The 19,726-nt window shown below is 39.7% G+C and overlaps 1 protein-coding gene and 1 long non-coding RNA gene across 15 annotated transcripts in view; one reads left to right on the top strand and one right to left on the bottom strand.

Annotated features, from left to right (window-relative positions):
* LOC102983998 (uncharacterized) overlaps positions 1-19,726 on the top strand; it is a 79,392-nt gene that overhangs the window by 25,771 nt on the left and 33,895 nt on the right. For both annotated transcript variants that reach the window (XR_002891675.3, XR_002891674.3), the window contains exon 3: positions 16,451-16,528. This is a non-coding gene — a long non-coding RNA (uncharacterized lncRNA). The remainder of the gene's footprint in view (positions 1-16,450; positions 16,529-19,726) is intronic.
* The window catches only part of MRTFB (myocardin related transcription factor B), a 201,477-nt gene continuing 189,272 nt past the window's right edge, over positions 7,522-19,726 (bottom strand). For 7 of the 13 annotated variants that reach the window (XM_055090870.1, XM_024123289.3, XM_055090869.1 and 4 more), the window contains 2 exons: positions 15,409-15,469; positions 7,522-13,233 (listed from right to left, as the gene is read on the bottom strand). In XM_055090870.1, coding sequence (XP_054946845.1) covers positions 12,698-13,233; positions 15,409-15,469 — 597 coding nt within the window. In that variant the 3' untranslated portion in view covers positions 7,522-12,697. The remainder of the gene's footprint in view (positions 13,234-15,408; positions 15,470-19,726) is intronic. The other 6 variants (XR_003683183.2, XR_003683181.2, XR_003683182.2 and 3 more) reach the window with 6 other exon arrangements.

Raw genomic sequence — 19,726 nt, 5'->3', positions numbered from 1 at the left:
TCACTCCAGTGGGTGGACTTCTGTGGTATAAGTGTTCTCCAGTTTGTGAGTCACCCACCCAGCAGTTATGGGATTTGATTTTATTGTGATTGCGCCCTTCCTGCCATCTCATTGTGGCTTCTCCTTTGTCTTTGGATGTGGGGTATCTTTTTTGGTGAGTTCCAGTGTCTTCCTGTCAATGATTGTTCAGCAGTTGTCATTCCGGTGCTCTCGCAAAAGGGAGTGAGAGCATGTCCCTCTACTCCTCCATCTTGAACCAGTCTCCTCCCTTCTCATTTTCTTTTGTGTATATTCTCCATGTATTTTGTTTGTGGTGGTTACATTTAACATCCTAAAGTTATAACAATCTATTTAAACTGATAACTATTTAACTTTGCTCACATACAAAAATTCTACTTCTTTACAGCTCCTCTATACCCACCTTTGTTATTGATGTCACAAATTACCTCATTACGTTATGTACCCACTAATATAGATTTAGAATTACTTTTATGCTTTTCTCTTTTAAATCCTATGAAAGAATAAAAAGTGGAGTTAAGATCCAAAGTGACAATAATACAGGTTTTTACTTGTCCATATATTTACCTTACCAGAGAACCTTATTTTTCATAGGACTTTGAGTTACTGTCTAGCATCCTTTCATTTCAACTTGAAGGAGTCCCTTTAGCATTTCTTGCAGGGCAGGTCTAGTGGTGATAACTCCTTTAGCTTTTATCTGGCAATATATTAATTTCTTCCTCACTTTTGAAGGACACTTTGTTGTATATAGAATTTTTGGTTGACAGTTTTTTTCGTTCAGCACTTTTTCATTTTTTCTCCCCAGCTTTATTGAGGTATAATCAACTGTATATATGTAAGGTATATATATATATATATATTTTTTTTTTTTTTTGCGGTACGTGGGCCTCTCACTGTTGTGGCCTCTCCCATTGCGGGGCACAGGCTCCGGACGCGCAGGCTCAGCAGCCATGGCTCACGGGCCCAGCCGCTCCGCGGCATGTGGGATCTTCCCAGACCGGGGCATGAACCCGTGTCCCCTGCATCGGCAGGCGGACTCTCAACCACTGTGCCATCAGGGAAGCCCTGTAAGGTATATTTTGATACACCTACACACTGTGAAAGGATAACCATAGACAAGCTAATTATCACATCTATTACCTCACATAGTTACCAATTTTTTTTTGATGTGTGATGAAAATACTTAAGATCTACTCTCTTAGCAAATTTCAATACAATACAATACAGTATTGTTAGCTGTTTTCACCATACTGTATGTTAGGTCCCCAGAGGTTATTCATGTTATAATTGGAAGTTTGTTCCCTTTGACCAATAGCTTGCCATTCCTTCCCCTACCCCTGCCCGTGATAGTCACCACTCTACTCTCTGTTTCTGCGAGTTTGGCCTTTTTAGAGTCCACATATAAGTGAGATCATGTACAGTATTTGTCTTTTTCTGTTTGACTTATTTCACTTAGTATAATGCTCTTGGGTTTTATCCGTGTTTTCACAGATGGCAGGATTTCCTTCTTTTATAAGAGTGAATAATATTCTTGCATGTGTGTGTATCACATTTTCTTTATCCATTCATCTGTTGATGGACACTTAGGTTTTTCTGTATCTTGGCTATTGTAAATAATGCTGCAATGAATATGAAAGTGAAGATATCTCTTTGAGATACTGATTTCATTTCCTCTGGATATATACCCAGAAGTGGGATGGCCAGACCATATGGTAGTTCTATTTTTAATTTTTTGAGGAACCTCCATACTATTTTCCATAAAGGCTGTACTAATTTACATTTCCACCAACAGTACATAGTGGTTCCCTTTTCTCCAATCCTCATCAACACTTGTTATCTCTTGTCTTTTTGATAAGAGCTATCCTAACAGGTGTGAGTTAATATCCCATTTTGGTTTTCATTTGCATTTCCCTGATGATTAGTGATGTTGAGCAGCTTTTCATATACCCATTGGCCATTTGTACAGGTATACCTTAAAGGTATTGCAGGTTCAGTTGCAAACCACTGCAAAGTAAGTAAAGCAAGTCACGTGAGTGTTTTGGTTTCCCAGTGCATATAAAAGTTATGTTTACACTATACTGTAGTCTATTAAGTGTACAATAGTATTATGTACACTTAAAAACAATGTACATACCTTAAAAATACTTATTGCTAAAAATGTTAACCATCATCTCAACCTTCAGTGAGTTGTAGTAGTAAAGTCAAAGATTGCTGATCACAGATCACTGTAACAAATACAATAATGATGAAAAAGTTTGAAATATTTTGAGAATTACCAAAATGTGACATACAGACATGAAATGAGCAAATGCTGTTGGAAAAATGGTACCCATAGATTTGCCTGACATAGGGTTGCCACAGATATTCAGTTTGTAAAAAATGCAGTATCTGTGAAGTGAAACAAACTATGCCTGTATGTTTTCTTTGGAAAAAATGTCTATTCATATCCTTTCCCCATTTTTAGATGGGTTATTTGTTTTTTGTTTTGCTATTGAGTTGTATGATTTGCATATTAACCCCTTATCAGATATATGGTTTGTAAATATTTTCTATTCTGTAGGTTGCCTTTTCATATTTTTGATCGTTTCCTTTGCTGTGCAGAAGGTGTTTAGTTTGATGGAGTTCCACTTGTTTATTTTTGCTTTTGTTTCCTGTGCTTTTGGTATATCTAAAAAGTCATTGCCAAGGCCCATGTCAAGGAGCTTTTCCTCTGTTTTCTTCTTAGAGTTTTATGGTTTCAGGACTTACATTTAAGGCTTTAATCCATTTTGAGTTAATTTTTGTGTGTGGTGCCAGATGAGGTGAGGGTCCAGTTTCATTCTTTTGCATGTGGATATTGAGTTTTTCCAGTAACATTTATTGAAGACACTGTCTTTCCCCCCACTGTATATTCTTGGCTCTTTTGTCATAGATTAGTTGACCATATACGTGTGGGTTTATTTCTGGGCTTTCTATTCTGTTCTATTGATCTGTGTCTGTGTTTTGCTGTTGTTGTTGTTTTTTGGCTGTGTTGCACAGCTTGTGGGATCTCAGTTCCCTGACCAGGGATTGAACCAGGGCTGTGGCAGTGAAAGCCCATAATTCTAACCACTAGGCCACCAGGAACTCCCCTATGTATCTGTTTCTATGCCAATACCATACTGTTTGGATTACTATAGCTTTGGAGTATAGTTTGAAAACAGGAAATGTGATGTGATTCCAGATTTGTTCTTCTCTCTCAAAATTGCTTTGGCTATTTGGAGATCTTTTGTGGTTCCATACAAATCTGAGGATTGTTTGTTCTATTTCCATGAAAAATGCCATTGGAATTTTGATCGGAATTGTACCTGTAGATTGCTTTGGGTAGTACGGACATTTTAACAATATTAATTCTTCAAGTCCATGAGCACGGAATATCTTTCCATTTATTTGTGTCTTCAGTTTCTTTCATCAGTGTCTTATAGTTTTCAGTATACAGATCTCTCACCTCCTTGGTTAAATTTGTTTATTTTTAAAATTTTCTTTATTTTTGGCTGCGTTGGGTCTTCGTTGCTGCTCATGGGCTTTCTCTAGTTGTGGCGAGCGGGGCTACTCTTTGTTGCTGTGCGCGGGCTTCTCATTGTGGTGGCTTCTCTTGTTGTGGAGCATGGGCTTTAGGCACATGGGCTTCAGTAGTTGCAGCACGCAGGCTCAGTAGTTGTGGCGCATGGGCTTAGTTGCTCTGCGGCATGTGGGATCTTCCTGGACCAGGGATCAAACCTGTGTCCCCTGCATTGGCAGGTGTATTCTTAACCATTGCACCACCAGGGAAGTCCTCCTTGGTTAAATTTATTCCGAAGTATTAGGCTGGCCAAAAAGTTCGTTCGGGTTTTTCCCATAACACCTTACAGAACGAACTTTTTGGCCAACCCATTATTTTATTCTTTTTCATGAAATTCTAAACAGGATTATTTTCTTAATTCTCTTTCTCATAGTTCATTATTGGTGTAGAGAAACGCAACATATTTTTGTATATTAATTTCATATCCTGCAACTTTACTGAATTTATTAGTTCTAACTAAGTCCACTTTTTGGTGGACTCTTTAGGGTATTCTCTATATAATAACATGTCATCTGCAAATAGTGACAGTTGTACTTCTTCCTTTCCAATTTAGATGACTTTTATTTCTTTTTCTTGCCTAATTTCTCTGGCTAGGACTTCCAATGCTATGTTGAGTAAGTGATAAGAGTGGGCATCCTTGTCTTGTTCCTCATCTTAAAGGAAAAGCTTTTAGCTTTTCTTTCTTCTTGAGTCAATTTTTGGTAGTTTGTGTCTGTGTAGGAATTTGTGTATTTTATGTAAGTTAACTAATTTATTGGCGTGCAGTTGTTCAATGTATTCCTGTGTAATTCTTTTTATTTTTTTTTTTTGGTCGCACCGTATGGCATGCAGGATCCTTGTTCCCTGACCAGGGTTTGAACCTTGCCCCCTAGAGTGGAAGCGCAGAGTCTTAACCACTGGACTGCCAGGGAAGTCCTTTTTTTTTTTTTTTTTTTTTTTTTAAATAGGAACTATCTCCAACTCACAAAAAAGAATAGGGAGAATAAAGAAATCAACTGCCAGTAAACAAGTGTTAATATTTTGCTAGATGGCTATAGAATTACTAAAGAAATAAAATATAGAAAAAATAAATAAAACATTCAATATTAATTGAAGCTTACTTTACATTCTCTGCAATCTAATTCCTTTTCTTTCCACAAGTATCTTGAAACTTGGTATTGACATGAGTCCTTACCACCCATATTTTTATATTTTATATAAAAAAGTGAACAGTATTATTGATTTAAAATGTTTCTTGAATTATGTAGGCTTCATTCTGCACTTTTCTTTCCCTCAGCATTTTATTTTGAGATTGATTTACATTGGCACATTAGATTTAGTTCATTTGTGTAAATTGCTATGTTTAAATGTTTGCAAAATGAAAGGCATACCGGTCATTTTCAGTGTTTGCTTTGTAAATTATGCTTTCGTGTTAATTCTTGCACGTGATTGCCTGTGGGCATGTGTTTCTCAAGGATGAGTATCAAAAAAGTTGAGTTGCAGAGTTCGTATCCTCAACTTTACTAGATATTGTAAAATTGCTCTATGAATGCTGGGTTTTTGGGTGTGCTCAAGTGGCTCCAGGTACCCAGCCCAGGTAGGCAGTTTTGTGAGTCATTGTGTGTGGCCCCACCTGTGGGCTTCACTTAAGATGCCTCAGTCCTGTAACCCAGGTTCTGGTTGGAGTTAACCTAGTACAAGCCGTACTGTGGATGCTGTTAACCATCCATGTGAGTAGCTACTTTGTAAAATGTGTGAGATTGAGGAGACTTGAGAGACGCCCAGTTGGGGTGAACCTCATGACTGACATGAACTAAGTCTGCTATAATCAATTGGTTTTGTTATGTATCTGAACAAAGACGTTGGAGTGAACGTACCAAGTCTACAGAAATGATCTGGGCCCTGGGATGTCAGAAGCTTGGTCTCAAATCCACACTCTGCTTTCTTTGTAATTTCGGGCAAGACATTTCCCTTCTCTGTCCTTAGTTGCCACATCTATTAAATGGGGATAGGAAGAGTTCCTTGCTCGTAGAATTATTAAACGAGGGTTTTATACATAAAGTGTTTGGCACAGGGCCTGGCATTTAGCAGCATCTACATTTGCTGCTGTTTCTATTAACCTGTCTCCACTTGTATTCCTGTGCCTTGGCGCTGTGTACGAGTGACGTGGGGAGAAGGGTGAGTACGCACTGTGGTTACCACCCACAGGGCCATGTCAGCAGCTTCCTCCTAGAATGATCTGTCACACGGTCATATCCACGAGGAGCAGTCAGACAGTTGATTAGTGGCCTCGTTTTTTGTCTAAGTATACATTGTGGGTTTAGTTTTAATAACTTGTCATAAAAATTAGCAGAAGAGATAGTCAGGATGTCCAAATGGGGTTTCTTTCTGAAAGTTAATATCCATCAGAAAGGGAAGCTAAGCTATTTGTGGAAGGAGGGGCAAAGGAATGGTCGTTAGGTGACTTGGGAAATCTTCAAGAGGGTTATGTGGCACATAAAATTGTTGGTGACATGTAGTTTACATCTGTCCTGAAGCGGGTCTTTCCTAGGTGTCATTCATTTCCAGCCATCACGAAGTGTGTGGGTGTGTCAGTGTTTACAAGTGCTTTTGTAGTCCTGTGGACTCTAGAGCAAGTGTGATGCAGAGGATTACAAAGATGCCAAATGATGACTGTGTCCACTATCTAAAAGGCTTTCGAAGGCCTGTATTACCCAGAGAAAACGGAATTATCTCCAGAAGAGTCTTAAGCCCCTTGAGGTCTGGGATCCTTAAATGCTCTGCTGTCGACCCTTCCAGACTTTGTTTCCCAGCACTTCTTGGCCAGATTCTGTCCTTCAGCCCAACTCCGGCATCTAGCCCTCGGCCTGGCACAGAGCAGGGCCTCAGCCAAAATCTTTCTTTACTCTGACCTCACCCAAGTGGTTTTCTCTGTTTGGAATGTCCTTTACACCTCCTAACACATCTCTTCCAGCACCTTCCCTAAAGCTCCCAGCTCTGTCCCTTGCTCATTCCTGGGACTGCCTGGGGCACTTTCTCTGTTCCCTCGGACATGATTTTCTCTCCCCGAGGCAAGGATCTTGGCTGGTAACATGTGATGTTACAAATGTCTTAGTCCGTTGGAAGCATCAAATACTTACTGGTCTGTTGAGGCTGCTCCCTTGGTCCCTAAAGGTAGCGGATAATGAACATTTTGTTGTACTGAGGTAACCAGTGATCTTTCTTTTCTCCCTCTCTGAGGGTGATACGACACCCGCTTTCATAGTCAGATATTGATATGAAAGTTTTGGCTGTTAGTCAGGTTTACCCATTACCGTTTTATGTCATCAAAACGCTATTTTAACCATGGGCTTCTGGGTTGAAAATCAAATGCCATCTTACTAAAATAAACTGAATTCTAAAGACCATTTCTTTTGGTCTATAAAAGCACCTCATATAAATAGTTGCTTGTGAAATGTGGCTGAACTGAAGGATTACCCGGGTCTTTTGGGAATCTTGTTGGTGGCTCATTTATTACTGTCAAAGCGAGAGCCAGTTTTTCCCAGGCGTGTGTGTACACACCCACCCCCGGGGGACCACAGCCTTCGCCACGTCTCTCATTCTCATTCGGGGTTTCCACAGCCTTCGCCACGTCTCTCATTTGGGGTTTCCTTATGATTGTGGGAGAATGCACACGGTTTTGGTGTCAAATCTTGTCATGGTCAAGTTCAGCTAGGTACCTGTTTCTATTTTGTATCCCACGATCCTGGACCTGGGGGAGGGGATGTGTGCACTGGATGTGTGATTCACAAAACCTGCCTCAGCACGCCTGCTTGTTGTGTCTGGTAACTGCTGTAAGGCTTGCTCTGAAGGCAGTGTCTCCTCCCCGCCCGCCCCCCTCAGCTCTCGTGACCCATAGCATGTGGTCTTTCCTCTGCATAGCAAGAATCATAGTACATCAAAATGTTTTTATTTGAGACACAAAAATGCAAAATTGCTGAGATATCAAACATTTCCCGATCAGCTACAATACGGCCACTATGTACAAAAGATCTGATGATAAATGTGCACACATATAAAAATACAGTATGCATTACCTATGTACAGTACATGTGCAAAATGTATGGCATTCAAACATGATATGGAATTGATTTCAGGGGTGCAAACAGCAAATACAAAGGCATCATGGTTTTTCTTTTAAAAAACAACATAAAGGCAATACATGAATGGACCCCCGATTGCCATAGTTTTTTGTTTATTAAACTAGTCCTTTGATAAGCAGGGCTCTGCAGATTGGTATCTTTCTCCTTTTTTTCATAGAGTGAGATGCTAAGACATAATGTGACAATGAAAATAAGAAGAGAAACACCTATCACATCGCATTTCTATTGCAAGCAAGAGAAGAAAACTAATTTGTACGTAGAAAGGAAAAAATTCTGTATTACTGCTGAATACTTATTATTCTTAACCCAACAAAACAAATCTATACTATTTTACATGAAAACAATAGAGAAATATCTACATCTTTGTGAAAATTATAACCTTAAATGGATAATACCTTTTTGGGACTGATTTTTGAGATCTCATTAGTCTCAAATTTTAAATAAAAAGTGCCTCCTTTTGGCAAATACTTGGCAATGCCTTTGGTTCCATTGAAGCAAGTTTGCATTACTATTAGTTATTCGAGGTTAAGTGCTTTTGGTAGCAACTAAACCCTTTCCTAAATGCTTCCTCCTCCTCCTAAATCAGCAAGTTTCCTTACAGCATAATGTGGAGAGGTAATCGTTATGAGTCTCGGTGATTCTATGAACTTGGTTAAAGCTTTGTCTTAGTAGTTGGCACAAAGCTCTGTTGAACACGACAGCTATGTTGAGATCGCCAATGACGTGTTTTATTTGATTCCAGACAGCACCTTGCAGATCCGAGATTGCCATCCTCTTGTCACAGAATCGTGACATTTTCCAATGATTCACAGAGCAACGTGTTTGCATGGAGGGGAAGAGCTCTTTTGTAAACATGTGCAGCTTTTTGAATTACAGGCCTCAAATCAGATTTCAGGTAGAAACCCTTTGCAATGATGCATTTCCTCAAATACTGCAAGAAAGGGTGAATGGGGACAAACACAGACCTGCTTATTGCCATGCAGTCACTTCACAAGAAAAAACGTAGCTCAGAAACCTCGCTGAATGAGCAAGTTATCAAAGGTTTGAACCAGGAAGAAGAATGACTACATATGAATTGTTATTTTCCAGTTTTGACTGAAACCACTTAAAAGATGCGCTGAAATGCAGTTAGGATGCTCTCCAAATACACATTTCTGCACTCGTGAGCTGTGTTCCTTGATAACCCTGACCTTCCAGTTAGTGTTCTTTGAGAGTGTGGGCTAATTCTGTGGCCTCCAGGCAGGGGACACTTTGCCTGGTGTCCTACTCCGGTGCCAGTGGTCGGGACTGATGTGGTGGTGACGGATGGCGACACGCAGAGGGCTACTTGCCAACCTGCTGTGGAGCCCCGGGTGGCTCTGCTGGTGGACACTGACAGCTAGTCTCCTGGAAGTTCTTGAAACAGCCCCTGGCTGCCACCCTCCACCTGGCTCATGGCAGGAGCCACCAGATGGGCCCCAGAAACAGCGCGAGGGTGTGGCGCAAACCCAGCCACAGGCTGTTTGTGGACAGTAAAGGGACGGTCCCGGCACTCTTGTGGCTGGTTTCAGCTTGGGAATTCCGAAAGGACTCTGGAGAAAGCTGTGTGGCCTGGAATGATGTGGGGTTGATCTGGGGTAGAGGAAGCCTGAGTCCGCTTCGGTGACAAAATGGGTAACACTCCTGATCCGTCATCACTTGGGGTCCACCGACTGCACAGATTGTGACGGTGCCCTCTACAGGTGGCAGCTTGGGGGGCAACACCACACTGCCTTTGCCACGATTCTGAAACGGCACTTCCATGGATCACACAACCGTGCAGTTTGTAAAAAGGAAATTTTAAGTAAGATCTCTTTTGTGCCATAAAAATATTCATATAAAACACAAATAGTATCTGAGCAAGAAGTTCCATGAATTCAGACTACATCTATGTACAAATATGTGGCAGATACTATACAGTAGATTGCACATTTCAGGAAAAACACTAGAACGTGAACCACTCACACTGTCCTAAGAGGTTTCCTAGTACATGCTTTGCTGAAATGTACAAGATGACCACATATGCCTGAAGCTTCGGTGTAACTTTCTATCCCTCCCATCCTTAATGACAAGACCTGATTGATACCTATATACACTAGCAGGGTAAGCTTGATACTACTGTGTTTCAGGAATATTTAGGAAATAAGACTGGATATGAGATAATGTTTCTAGGAGTTGGTTTTCTGCTTGGCAGTATGCTATTCTGCAGGATGGTACACAACAGCACCACTTCTAAACCACACACACACGAACACTTGAAAATCCAACCAGCGCTTCTGCCCTCTGTTTAAAGGGCTGTGAAGCTCACCTCAAACCCCAAACCGTCCTCTTTGGTAAACACACGCCTTTCCCACCGCGCTTACCATCACGTTCACTGAGTTAGGGCCGAGGGGCTGTGATCACAGAATGCCACCTTTGGTCACGTCACACACTGCGCACGGTCTGTGTCCTCACTCTAACCTGGAACATTAGCTGAGACCCTGGTGAGCAGCACTGGTGTCACAGAGGCCCAGCTGGCTGCTCAAGCCAGGACGGAGGGTCGGGTGGAATGCTGCGAGTAGGTGGCTGGTACGGTCAATACTAGAGGCCCCTTGCCTGCCTTTAAAGGAAATGCTGGTACGTGAAGGTCTGAACACACATGTGAAGTGGGCACTTCAGCAATTTGTAGTCGGGAGACCAGGCTCATGAGATGGCATTCTTTGCAATGCAGTGTGTATTTTTGGAGAGCAACCTTCCTGTGGCATGTTTCAAATCTATTTTAAAAAAGCAATAAGGGGAGCTGAGGGCTAGAGAACAATCTATGTACACAACTCGGGATGATGGAAACAGAAAGTTACTCAACAAGAGTCAGCACCACTAGCTGTTCAGTTGCCTCCTGCTGACTCACTGATATTTGGTGCTAATTTAGTAAGTAAGTCATTTAAATCCGAATGAAGATGATGCTTAGAGTCTGAGTGTGGACCACATTAGCCCCAGACAAAAACCCAGGGCCCAGACTTCCCCTAAGAAAAGTACCTTCCCGCGTCAATAGCCCCGCCCCTGGCCACAGGCCCTCTGAAAGGAACTGACTCGAGATGCACGTCATGCCCAGGACATGAACTGTCCCACTGGGCTTGGTCAGATGGTGGCGCTCTGGTTAACGGTTACTGGCTCCCACATGTTGGATTACCAATTGCTAAACACTCGAAGTACCTACTGCAGACCACACTGTGCGTGACCGCCTCTGCCTGAATCACCCAGAAGCACTTTCCCGTTGGGAGGGCTTTCAACTGAGGGCTCGAGGGCTGTGGGCAACTGAGTACTGGGAAATGGGCTTTTCTTACATGTAGTAAAACTTACAAACTGAAATAAACATATACAGTAAGATCAGTCCTTAGGCAAAACACAAACCCAGAAATGATTCACAGACTCTCTCCAAGTAGTGGGTCAGGTTCCCACAGCGACTTGCAAGAGGCAACTTTCACCATTTAACAACCCAGAGAAAAAACCCGACGATATGTAGGGTTTACACAAGGTGAGGTGGAGAGCACAATGATATTATGTAATAAAAGTCTCCACACTTTGGGGTAGATTTCAGGTGGGTTTTTTTCAGTTATTTATATTTTATCATATACTTAAATGACTAGCTTGATTGAAATAATCTTGGAAATCCTGTGATAGTTGGCATTTTAGAAAATTATGAAACTACTCAACAAATCTTTTTTCTATATAAAAAACTACTAATAAAACCTCCAGTTTTTCAATCTTCAGCTTGATGATATAGTGAGAGCTCAGGTATGACATCCAGTTACAAGCCTGTTGTTAAACAGTAACCAGGGATAAGCGACAGAGAAGAGGACGGCCAGGGCTGGGTCCACTGGCCAACCTGGCAACACTGTCTCACCTGTAACCGTTGTAGGAATGTCCTAGGTTGATGACAGACTTCTCCCTTGCCTTCTCTTTGCAACTCACCAGCTCAGAAAGATATTTTATGCTAAAGCCTTTTCTTGGTTCTTTGAGATGGGTCTGGTTACCTGAAAGTTAGTCAGCAATTCTTTAAATACGGAAATACATGTGGCTCAAGTACTCCAGAAATATTCGAGTTATTAGAAGAAGTAGGACCACTGGGTACCTAATGCCTTACTCCAGTGTAGGCTGTACACATCACAATGTCAGAGCACACATACAGATGTCTAAGATACACATTAAAATCAACCTAATCAACCCAGAGGGCTGCGAATAGAATTTTCAGTGTTATCAGTACACCTGACTTCTTACAGTGGATTGTTTATGACAGTCTTTTGTACACTGTCTGGTTATGGTGGAAGATCTTCCATTTCAATTTAAATTTGGAGATCTAAAGTAAGATTCCCAAAAAACACAAAATAAACTATAACACACAAAAAAATTACATTGGTTTCTGAATGGAACCAAAAAGTCTTCAGTGGGAAGCTGTCACTGAACTGGCTGGTGCCGACCACTGCCCTTGACCCCTGCTGCATCTTGGGCTGGGCTCAGGCCATTTCTAGGAAATACCCTGTGCAGTGGTCTCTCACCTCCCTTCTTTGTGCGTGGAGCCGTCTGCCTTTTATTTAGGGTCTCAAAGTGACCACAGAGGTTTAAATGTAGCTGATGACCAGAGGCCCTGGTTATCACCGCCCTGCACACATTACTCTGCTTCATGTTTTTATCTAAAGGTACCTTTCATTCTTTACGGAAGTCTGGAGAAACAGATAAGTCTTCTTGGAGTAGTGTTTTTTCAGAAGGCTCTGTGCTATATTAAATCGGAGACATTCTCTGCTGGATGCAATGAAATGTTTTCAAACTTGGTTTCCAGCCTCTGACCATCCCTCCATTCTTTCTGTGACAACATATTATAATTGCAATGATGCAACTATGGATCTGTCTCTAAAAACTGACCTTCTCCAATCATCTTCATCTTCTTAACCCTCATGGAATCTGGGATGAGAAATCTGTGCCGTTAGTCCCATGGCAGTGGTAGGTCCTGTGGGTCTAGGAAGTCGGCAGAGAACATGCTCGGAGCAGTGGTGCTGAGAGGAGTGAGTCCCGATGACGTGCCGGGCATGGTAATGTCTAACCACTCCATGTTGTCCAGGTTCGAGTCAGAAAGGTCAAGGGACAGGCAGGGAGTACTCGCAGCAAACTGGGCCTCGGAGGTTTCCATGGGTGAGTGTGAGTGGTCCAGCACGCCTGAGTGACTTAGCAGGTCGTTCTGGAGATCCTCTATCAGGGAGAAGGGCTCCCTGTCCTCGCTGCTGCTTTGCAGTGGAGCAATTTCACTGGCTGAAGGCAAAGTTCCATCCAAGAAAGCTTCTAGTTGGTTCTCTAAGCTGGCAGATAAACTGCTCATAGGTTCTAAGGATATGGGTGGTGCCATTTGGACTTGGGGTGGTGGCCGGGACACCACTGTGCTGACTGGCATTGTGGTGATGCTGGCTGTCACCGGTCTCATTTTGGAAATAGGAGAAGGTTCTTCTTTTATAGGGAGGGAAATCTCTGCAAAATAATTGAAGTAATTAATAATGATTTAGTACTATTTAAACGTTTTTTATTAATTACCAGGGCAATTATTTTGTATTTTTGTGATGACTTATACACAGTCCCTCTTAGAGTTAGGAAGAGGATGCTGGTGGTCACGCACAGTCCTGGATAACCTTTAGGATGATGGATATTTTAGTTAAATAGATAAAACATTTAAGCTGATAACATTCTGATATGCTTTCAATTCTTTTTAGTAAGAGTAAGCATTAAAAGCAGTCTCTACCACCAGGTGGGAATCGATGGTTTTAGATTATTTGATCCTGAGGTTCTTATTCTCAGTCATTCCAGGCTGAAAACAGGCTCCTGTCCTACCCTCTACCTTGAATCTGCTATTACAGCGGCACACCACCCTTACGGTGAATGTCAAAGTGGATACCTTGAGTTTGTACAGGCATGAAGTACATCCTTAATATTATGAAAGCTCTAATTATATTATTTTTTTATCATTATAGCTGAACTGTGTGCTGAATTTAGCCATTTACATTCTATTAACGTCCTTAAAAGATACAATGTTCTCTTATGTCATTTCTGAGTTAAAGCTAACACATCTTTTCCAAGATGAGGTGGATTACCTTATTTTTCTTTTCTTTGTCTCATTTTCTGAGTTCATATAAAATCTTGAGGATTTGGTAAATGTCTTAATAAGCATTAATTACATGTTATTCCTTGCCAGATCAAGTAGCAAATTAATGGACCATCTGCTATAGATACCAGTGTTCACTTAGCTACATATATTTGAATAATGTATCTTTTTCACTTTCTTATGAATATTTGACTGGTTTCATTTATATGCAGATACACTAGGAAACATGTATTTAATAATCGCTCTTACAATTCAGTGATTGGGATGCATAAATAAGTGAGAGAAAGAACTTACAATCTGATTGCTACATGTGAACTGTAGACTGTGTGCACTGCCTGTGTTTTTAGGACAGTTATGCTGCTCTTCATTATCTGTTGTCATCTCTAGAATTGTTTTGAAAGCTGAAAGTGCAATCTAAATAATTAGTTTTACAATCAGCTATTTAAATTTCTGTTCTCATTATTACAGGTATTAGTATACAATAAGATAAAATAATATACTCATTGGATTCTTTGCCATAAAAAATCATCCCTTTTAGAAAATAACTCAATTGTTATTTTGTTACTGTGACTCTGTCATATTTTAATTTCCAAGTTTAGGCTGTAAACATTATTCTTTTTAATCATTTCAAAAAGTATTTTCACCAGATTTGGCAAAAAGCGTTTTATTATTTTTTTAACCTTAAATTCAGGCCATGGTATATCTATTTCTTTAATTTCCATAGTTTAGATATACATCATGAGTTTAAATTATTTTGCAAGGCCAACATAGTTCTTAGCAAGAAAATGCTATTTGCACATGTAGATCTATAGTCAAATATGAAGAATTTTCTGTTTGTCAAACATTACGACAAAATCATTAACCTCAAAATCAAACAGAACCTGCTATGAATGGAGAAATTTTGATCACTTTAAAAACCTGAATAAAACTCTTTCACCAAGGTAATTTGAGAATACTTTAAAAATATTCCAGAATAGCATTTGAAGTTTTGAAATACTGATTTTATACTTATTTTTAAAGATATGTAAGCTGAGGCAGAGAGATCCTTGATTTTTTTTTTTTTGTGGTTAATGTCCCTTATCCCTTTTTAAGATGACAAATTGTAAAAATCGAAGATTTTCAATCATATGTGGAAAGTGCTTGCCTTTGAATTTTAATAAAGTTACTAGAGCCCAAGCTAGGTAACTAGGTTTTATGAAATTAATGCACAATGAATTTTTATCCCATCACAACAACATTTACGTGGAGCAAGTTTTGAAGTTTTTCAATGTGGACTTTAAATCTGGTTCTACTGTGCTATTTTGAGGTAGTCTATCTTTTTCAACAGGCATACATCTATTGCTAAATCTATTAAATTATTGTGTTATAGTGAAACAACGGCTTTTCCTTCATTTTAATCGCCTAAATTTAACAGATTTAAAAGAGTAAACTGAGGTAGAATTAGAAGAATATGTTTCTCACTACTCAGATATGCTGTGAGCTCTAGAGGAAAACTTTCATAAACTTGTGATAAGACCCCTGTGGGGTCTGACGTGACTTTGACCCACCTCCGCTTTTAATGAGGATGTCAAAGAGGTCGTCCATCTGCTGACTGTGTGCATTGGAAATCTACAACAAAGGAGAATATACGTTAGTTTTCTTTCATACAAACCTGGAAGCATTAGACAGCTGGGAGCACTACGGACCTTACAGAACATCTAGCCTAATCTGTCATTTGATAATTTTGAAAACACTGAGGTCACCTGAGACATTACGCCATTTTCCCAATGTGTCACAGCTGGTAAGTTGATAGAGTGAGAATGGGGTGAAAAAATTGTAAAAATCTAAGATTTTTTTTTTTTTTACCCAGCTCAGCCGACTTATACATTTATTTTCTATCACTGGTTGCATTTTGAGAGGCCTCCGACACTTTCTTTTAAAAATGTCTTTATTCATTTGCATTTATGTAAAAATATAAGGTCTGTATAAAGGTGCTCATACTATATTTTTTCAGCTTTATTGAGTTACCTGACATACAAAAAACTACACTTACATAGAGTATACAATTTGATAAGTTTTGACATGTAAACGTCAACAAAACTATCAACACAATCAAGACAATGAACACATCCGTTTCCCCTGAAGTTTCCTCATGCTCTTTTGCAATGCTCCTTTCACCCCCAGGCAACCCAGTGATCTGCTTTCCTTGATTACAGATGAATTTACGTTTTCTAGAGTTTTATATAAATGGAGTCATACAGTATGTACTTTCTTTAGCAGGGGGAGGGTAGAGGAGGCTTCTTGCATTCAACATAATAAATTTGAGATTTAACCATGTTGTAGAGTACAGCTGAGGAATAGTTCATTCCTTTTTATTGCTGAGAAGTGTTCCATTGTATGTGTTTGGATTGTTGGCTATTTTTTGGCTATTACAAATAAAGTTGCTGTGAACATTTGTGTACAAGTCTTTGTATAGACACACGCTTTCTTTTCTCTTGGGTAAATATTCAGGAGTGGGATGCCAGAATCATAGGGCAGGTGTATGTTCAACTTTCTAAGAGATGGCTGTTTCCCAAACAAAATAAATCATATTGTTTTATATTTCCACAGCAATGGATATTTCCAGTTGTTCTCCATTCTCGTCAACACTTGGTGTGGTCAGTCATTTTAATTTTAGACATCTAACAGGTGAGTAGTGGTATTGCATTGTGGTTTTAATGTGCATTTCCCTAATGACTAATGATGTTGAGCATCTTTTCATGTGCTTACTTGTCATCTGTGTATCTTCTTTGATGAAATGTCTGTTCCAATCTTCTGCTTACTCCAGAAATTCTCATGCATACTGTTTGCATGGTATATTTTTTTCCAATCACTTACTTTCAACCTGTGTCTTTGTATTTAAAGTATGCCTCTTGTAGATGTGTATATTAGTTATCTATTGCTGTATTACAAATTAGTCCAAAAAAACTTAGTGGCTTAAAACACTAAACAGTGATTTTCTCTCACAGTTTCTGAGGGTCAGGAATTTAGGAATGGTTTAGATGGATAGTTCTGGCGTGGGGTCTTATAGGATGTGGTAATCAAGATGCTGGCTGGACTACAGCCATCTCAAGGCTGGAGAATGTCCTTGTAAAGGTGACTCACTTCATGACTGACAAGGTGATGGTGGTTGATGGGAGGCCTCAGTTCCTCCCGACATGGGCCTCTGCAGAGCGCTGCTGGACGGTCCACACCGCATGCTCCCCACAGCCAGAAGTCCAAGAGAGCACAAGCAGGGTGGCTTTTGTGACCTAGTTTCAGAAGCCACACACCATCTTTTCTGCCAATTCTATATGTTAGAAGCAAGTCACTAAGTTCAGCCCAGGGAGGGATGTCAAAGAATTTGCAGATGTATCTTAAAACCACCTCACAGCATACAGTTAGGTCTATTTTTTTTTATCCATTCTGATAATTTCTGCATTTTAATTGTATTGTTTACTTCACTAGTATGTCTTGTATAATCACTGATATGGTTAAGAAGTTTGGATTTACCGTTTTATTATTTGTTTCTATTCGTCCTGTGTTTTGTTCCTCCTTTCTTGGCCTTCAAAAAGATTTTTTTTTTGAATTCTAACTTAATTTTTCTATTTTTAAAAAGTGATACTTCTTTAGTTATTACTGTAGGTATACAATATACACCCTAAATTTTTCATAGGCTACTTAATGTACCATTCCATATAAAATATAAAACCCTGGTAAACATAAAGATCCATTTATTTCCTCCATCCTTTATTAGTTATTTAAAGTATTATAGCTATATATTTTATAAGCCCCTCAAGACAGTGTCATTTCTTATAATGCAGGTTTCCTAGTAATGAATTCTTAATTTTTCCTTACCTGAAATTCTCTCTAGTTCACTTTCATTCTTAAAGGATATTTTTACTTGATATAGAATTGTGGGTTGACAGTGGCCCCACCCCCAGCCCCCCACAAGAACTTTAAAGATGTTCCATTTTTTCATGCTTCCTTCCATAGTTTCTGATGGAAAGTCAGTCAGCCATAAATCAAATACAGTTGACCCTTGAACAACATGAGGGTTAGGGGCACTGCCCACCACCCTCAAGCAGTTGAAAATCCATGTATAACTAACTTAATTTTTAAAAATTTATTTTTGGCTGTGTTGGGTCTTCACTGCTGCACGTGGGCTTTCTCTAGTTGCGGCGAGTGGGGGCTACTCTTCGTTGTGGTGCGCGGGCTTCTCACTGCGGTGGCTTCTCTTGTTGCAGAGCACGGGTTCTAGGTGCGTGGGCTTCAGTAGTTGCAGCACGCGGGCTCTAGAGCGCGGGCTCAGTAGTTGTGGCGCACAGGCTTAGTTGCTCCGTGGCATATGGGATCTTCCCGGACCAGGGCTCGAACCCGTGTCCCCTGCATTGGCAGGAGGATTCTTAACCACTGCGCCACCAGGGAAGCCCCATGTGTAACTTTATAGTTGGCCCTCCATATCCATGGTTCCAGCCAACCACAGATTGTATAGTACTGTACTATGTATTTATTGAAACAAATCTGCGTATAATGGACCTGTGGAGTTTAAACCTGTGTTGTTAAAGGGTCAACGGTAGTTGTTACCCTGTGTGTATTGTACTGCTTTGCTCTTGATGCTTTCAAGATTTGGTCTTTAAATTTGGCTTCCAGCAATTTGACTGGGATATGATGAGGCCTTCTGTTTATCCCATTTGGTGTTCATTGAGCATCTCAAAGCTGTAAACTTGTCTTTCATCATATTTGTAAAAAATTTGACCAGTATTTCTTAAAATATTTTACCTGCCCCATTCCTTTCTCTCCTCTCCTGGGACTCCTGTCATACCCATGTTAGACTGTTTGATGTTAAATAACAGGTCTCTGAGGCTCTGTTCACCTTTTTTAACACATTATTGACCGGAGATGTATTAATACGTCTTTTGTTACCCGAACATTATTGACTGGAGACGTATTAATACATTTTTAGAGAGTGATACAGTTAATATCACTGTGCGAAGTTGTTAGAGCTTAAAATTGATCAAGGGTTCATTATACAACTTATGATTGTCCTTACCATTCACATTTCCTCCGTTAGGTTTTTGTTCCAACCTTGTGTCTATTATAAATGTAAAATTTTCAAAAATGACGCATCGCAAAATTTTGAGTGAAGAATTTTTCAGTGAATTTTATGCAGATACTTTCTCTGATTGTCTGACTGACATATATACTAGTGTCTCAGAAGTTCTGATAGTACTTCAGAATATAGTTCTGATTCAGATGATGTGACTATTAGACCAACAAAAAGACAGAAACCTTAGTGATTGATACTGATATGGAAAGTGAAAATGAAACTCACGGTGCTGGAGAATGCTCCTTTGCTTCTACAGAAGAGTGGATTGAAGACAACATTTCATGAAAATTAGAAGACTTTACAGGTGTGTCAGGTGTAAATACTGAATGTAATAACCCACAAAGTGTTAGTGAAATAACAGAATTAATTTTTGGCCGGCCAAAATAAAAATTGCCAGCCACAGGCATTAATTTCTGCAAAAAATCCCATGGTCAATAATGAGTTAAAATCTTTTTTTTTCTCTGTTATTCAGATTGGATAAATTCTATTGATCTTTCTTCAAGTTCACTTTTTTACCTCTGCCATCTCCATTCTGCTAAGATCATCTATAATTTTTTTCATTTCAGACACTAAGTTTGAGTTTTAGAATTCCCATGCATTAAAAAAAAGCATTTCTGTATCTGCTTACATTCTTTATCTTTTCCTTCATTACAGGTATATTTTCTTTTACATTATTGAGGATAGTTATAATAGTTGTTTTAAAATCTTTGTGTGCAAATTCTAACATTCAAATCAGCTGGGGGTTGGTCTTAGCTGAT

The sequence above is a fragment of the Physeter macrocephalus genome, chromosome 14, assembly GCF_002837175.3.
Source record: "Physeter macrocephalus isolate SW-GA chromosome 14, ASM283717v5, whole genome shotgun sequence".
Classification (NCBI taxonomy): domain Eukaryota; kingdom Metazoa; phylum Chordata; class Mammalia; order Artiodactyla; family Physeteridae; genus Physeter; species Physeter macrocephalus.
Note: the sequence above shows the minus strand (reverse complement) of the source record. Positions and strands in the feature narration are given on the sequence as shown.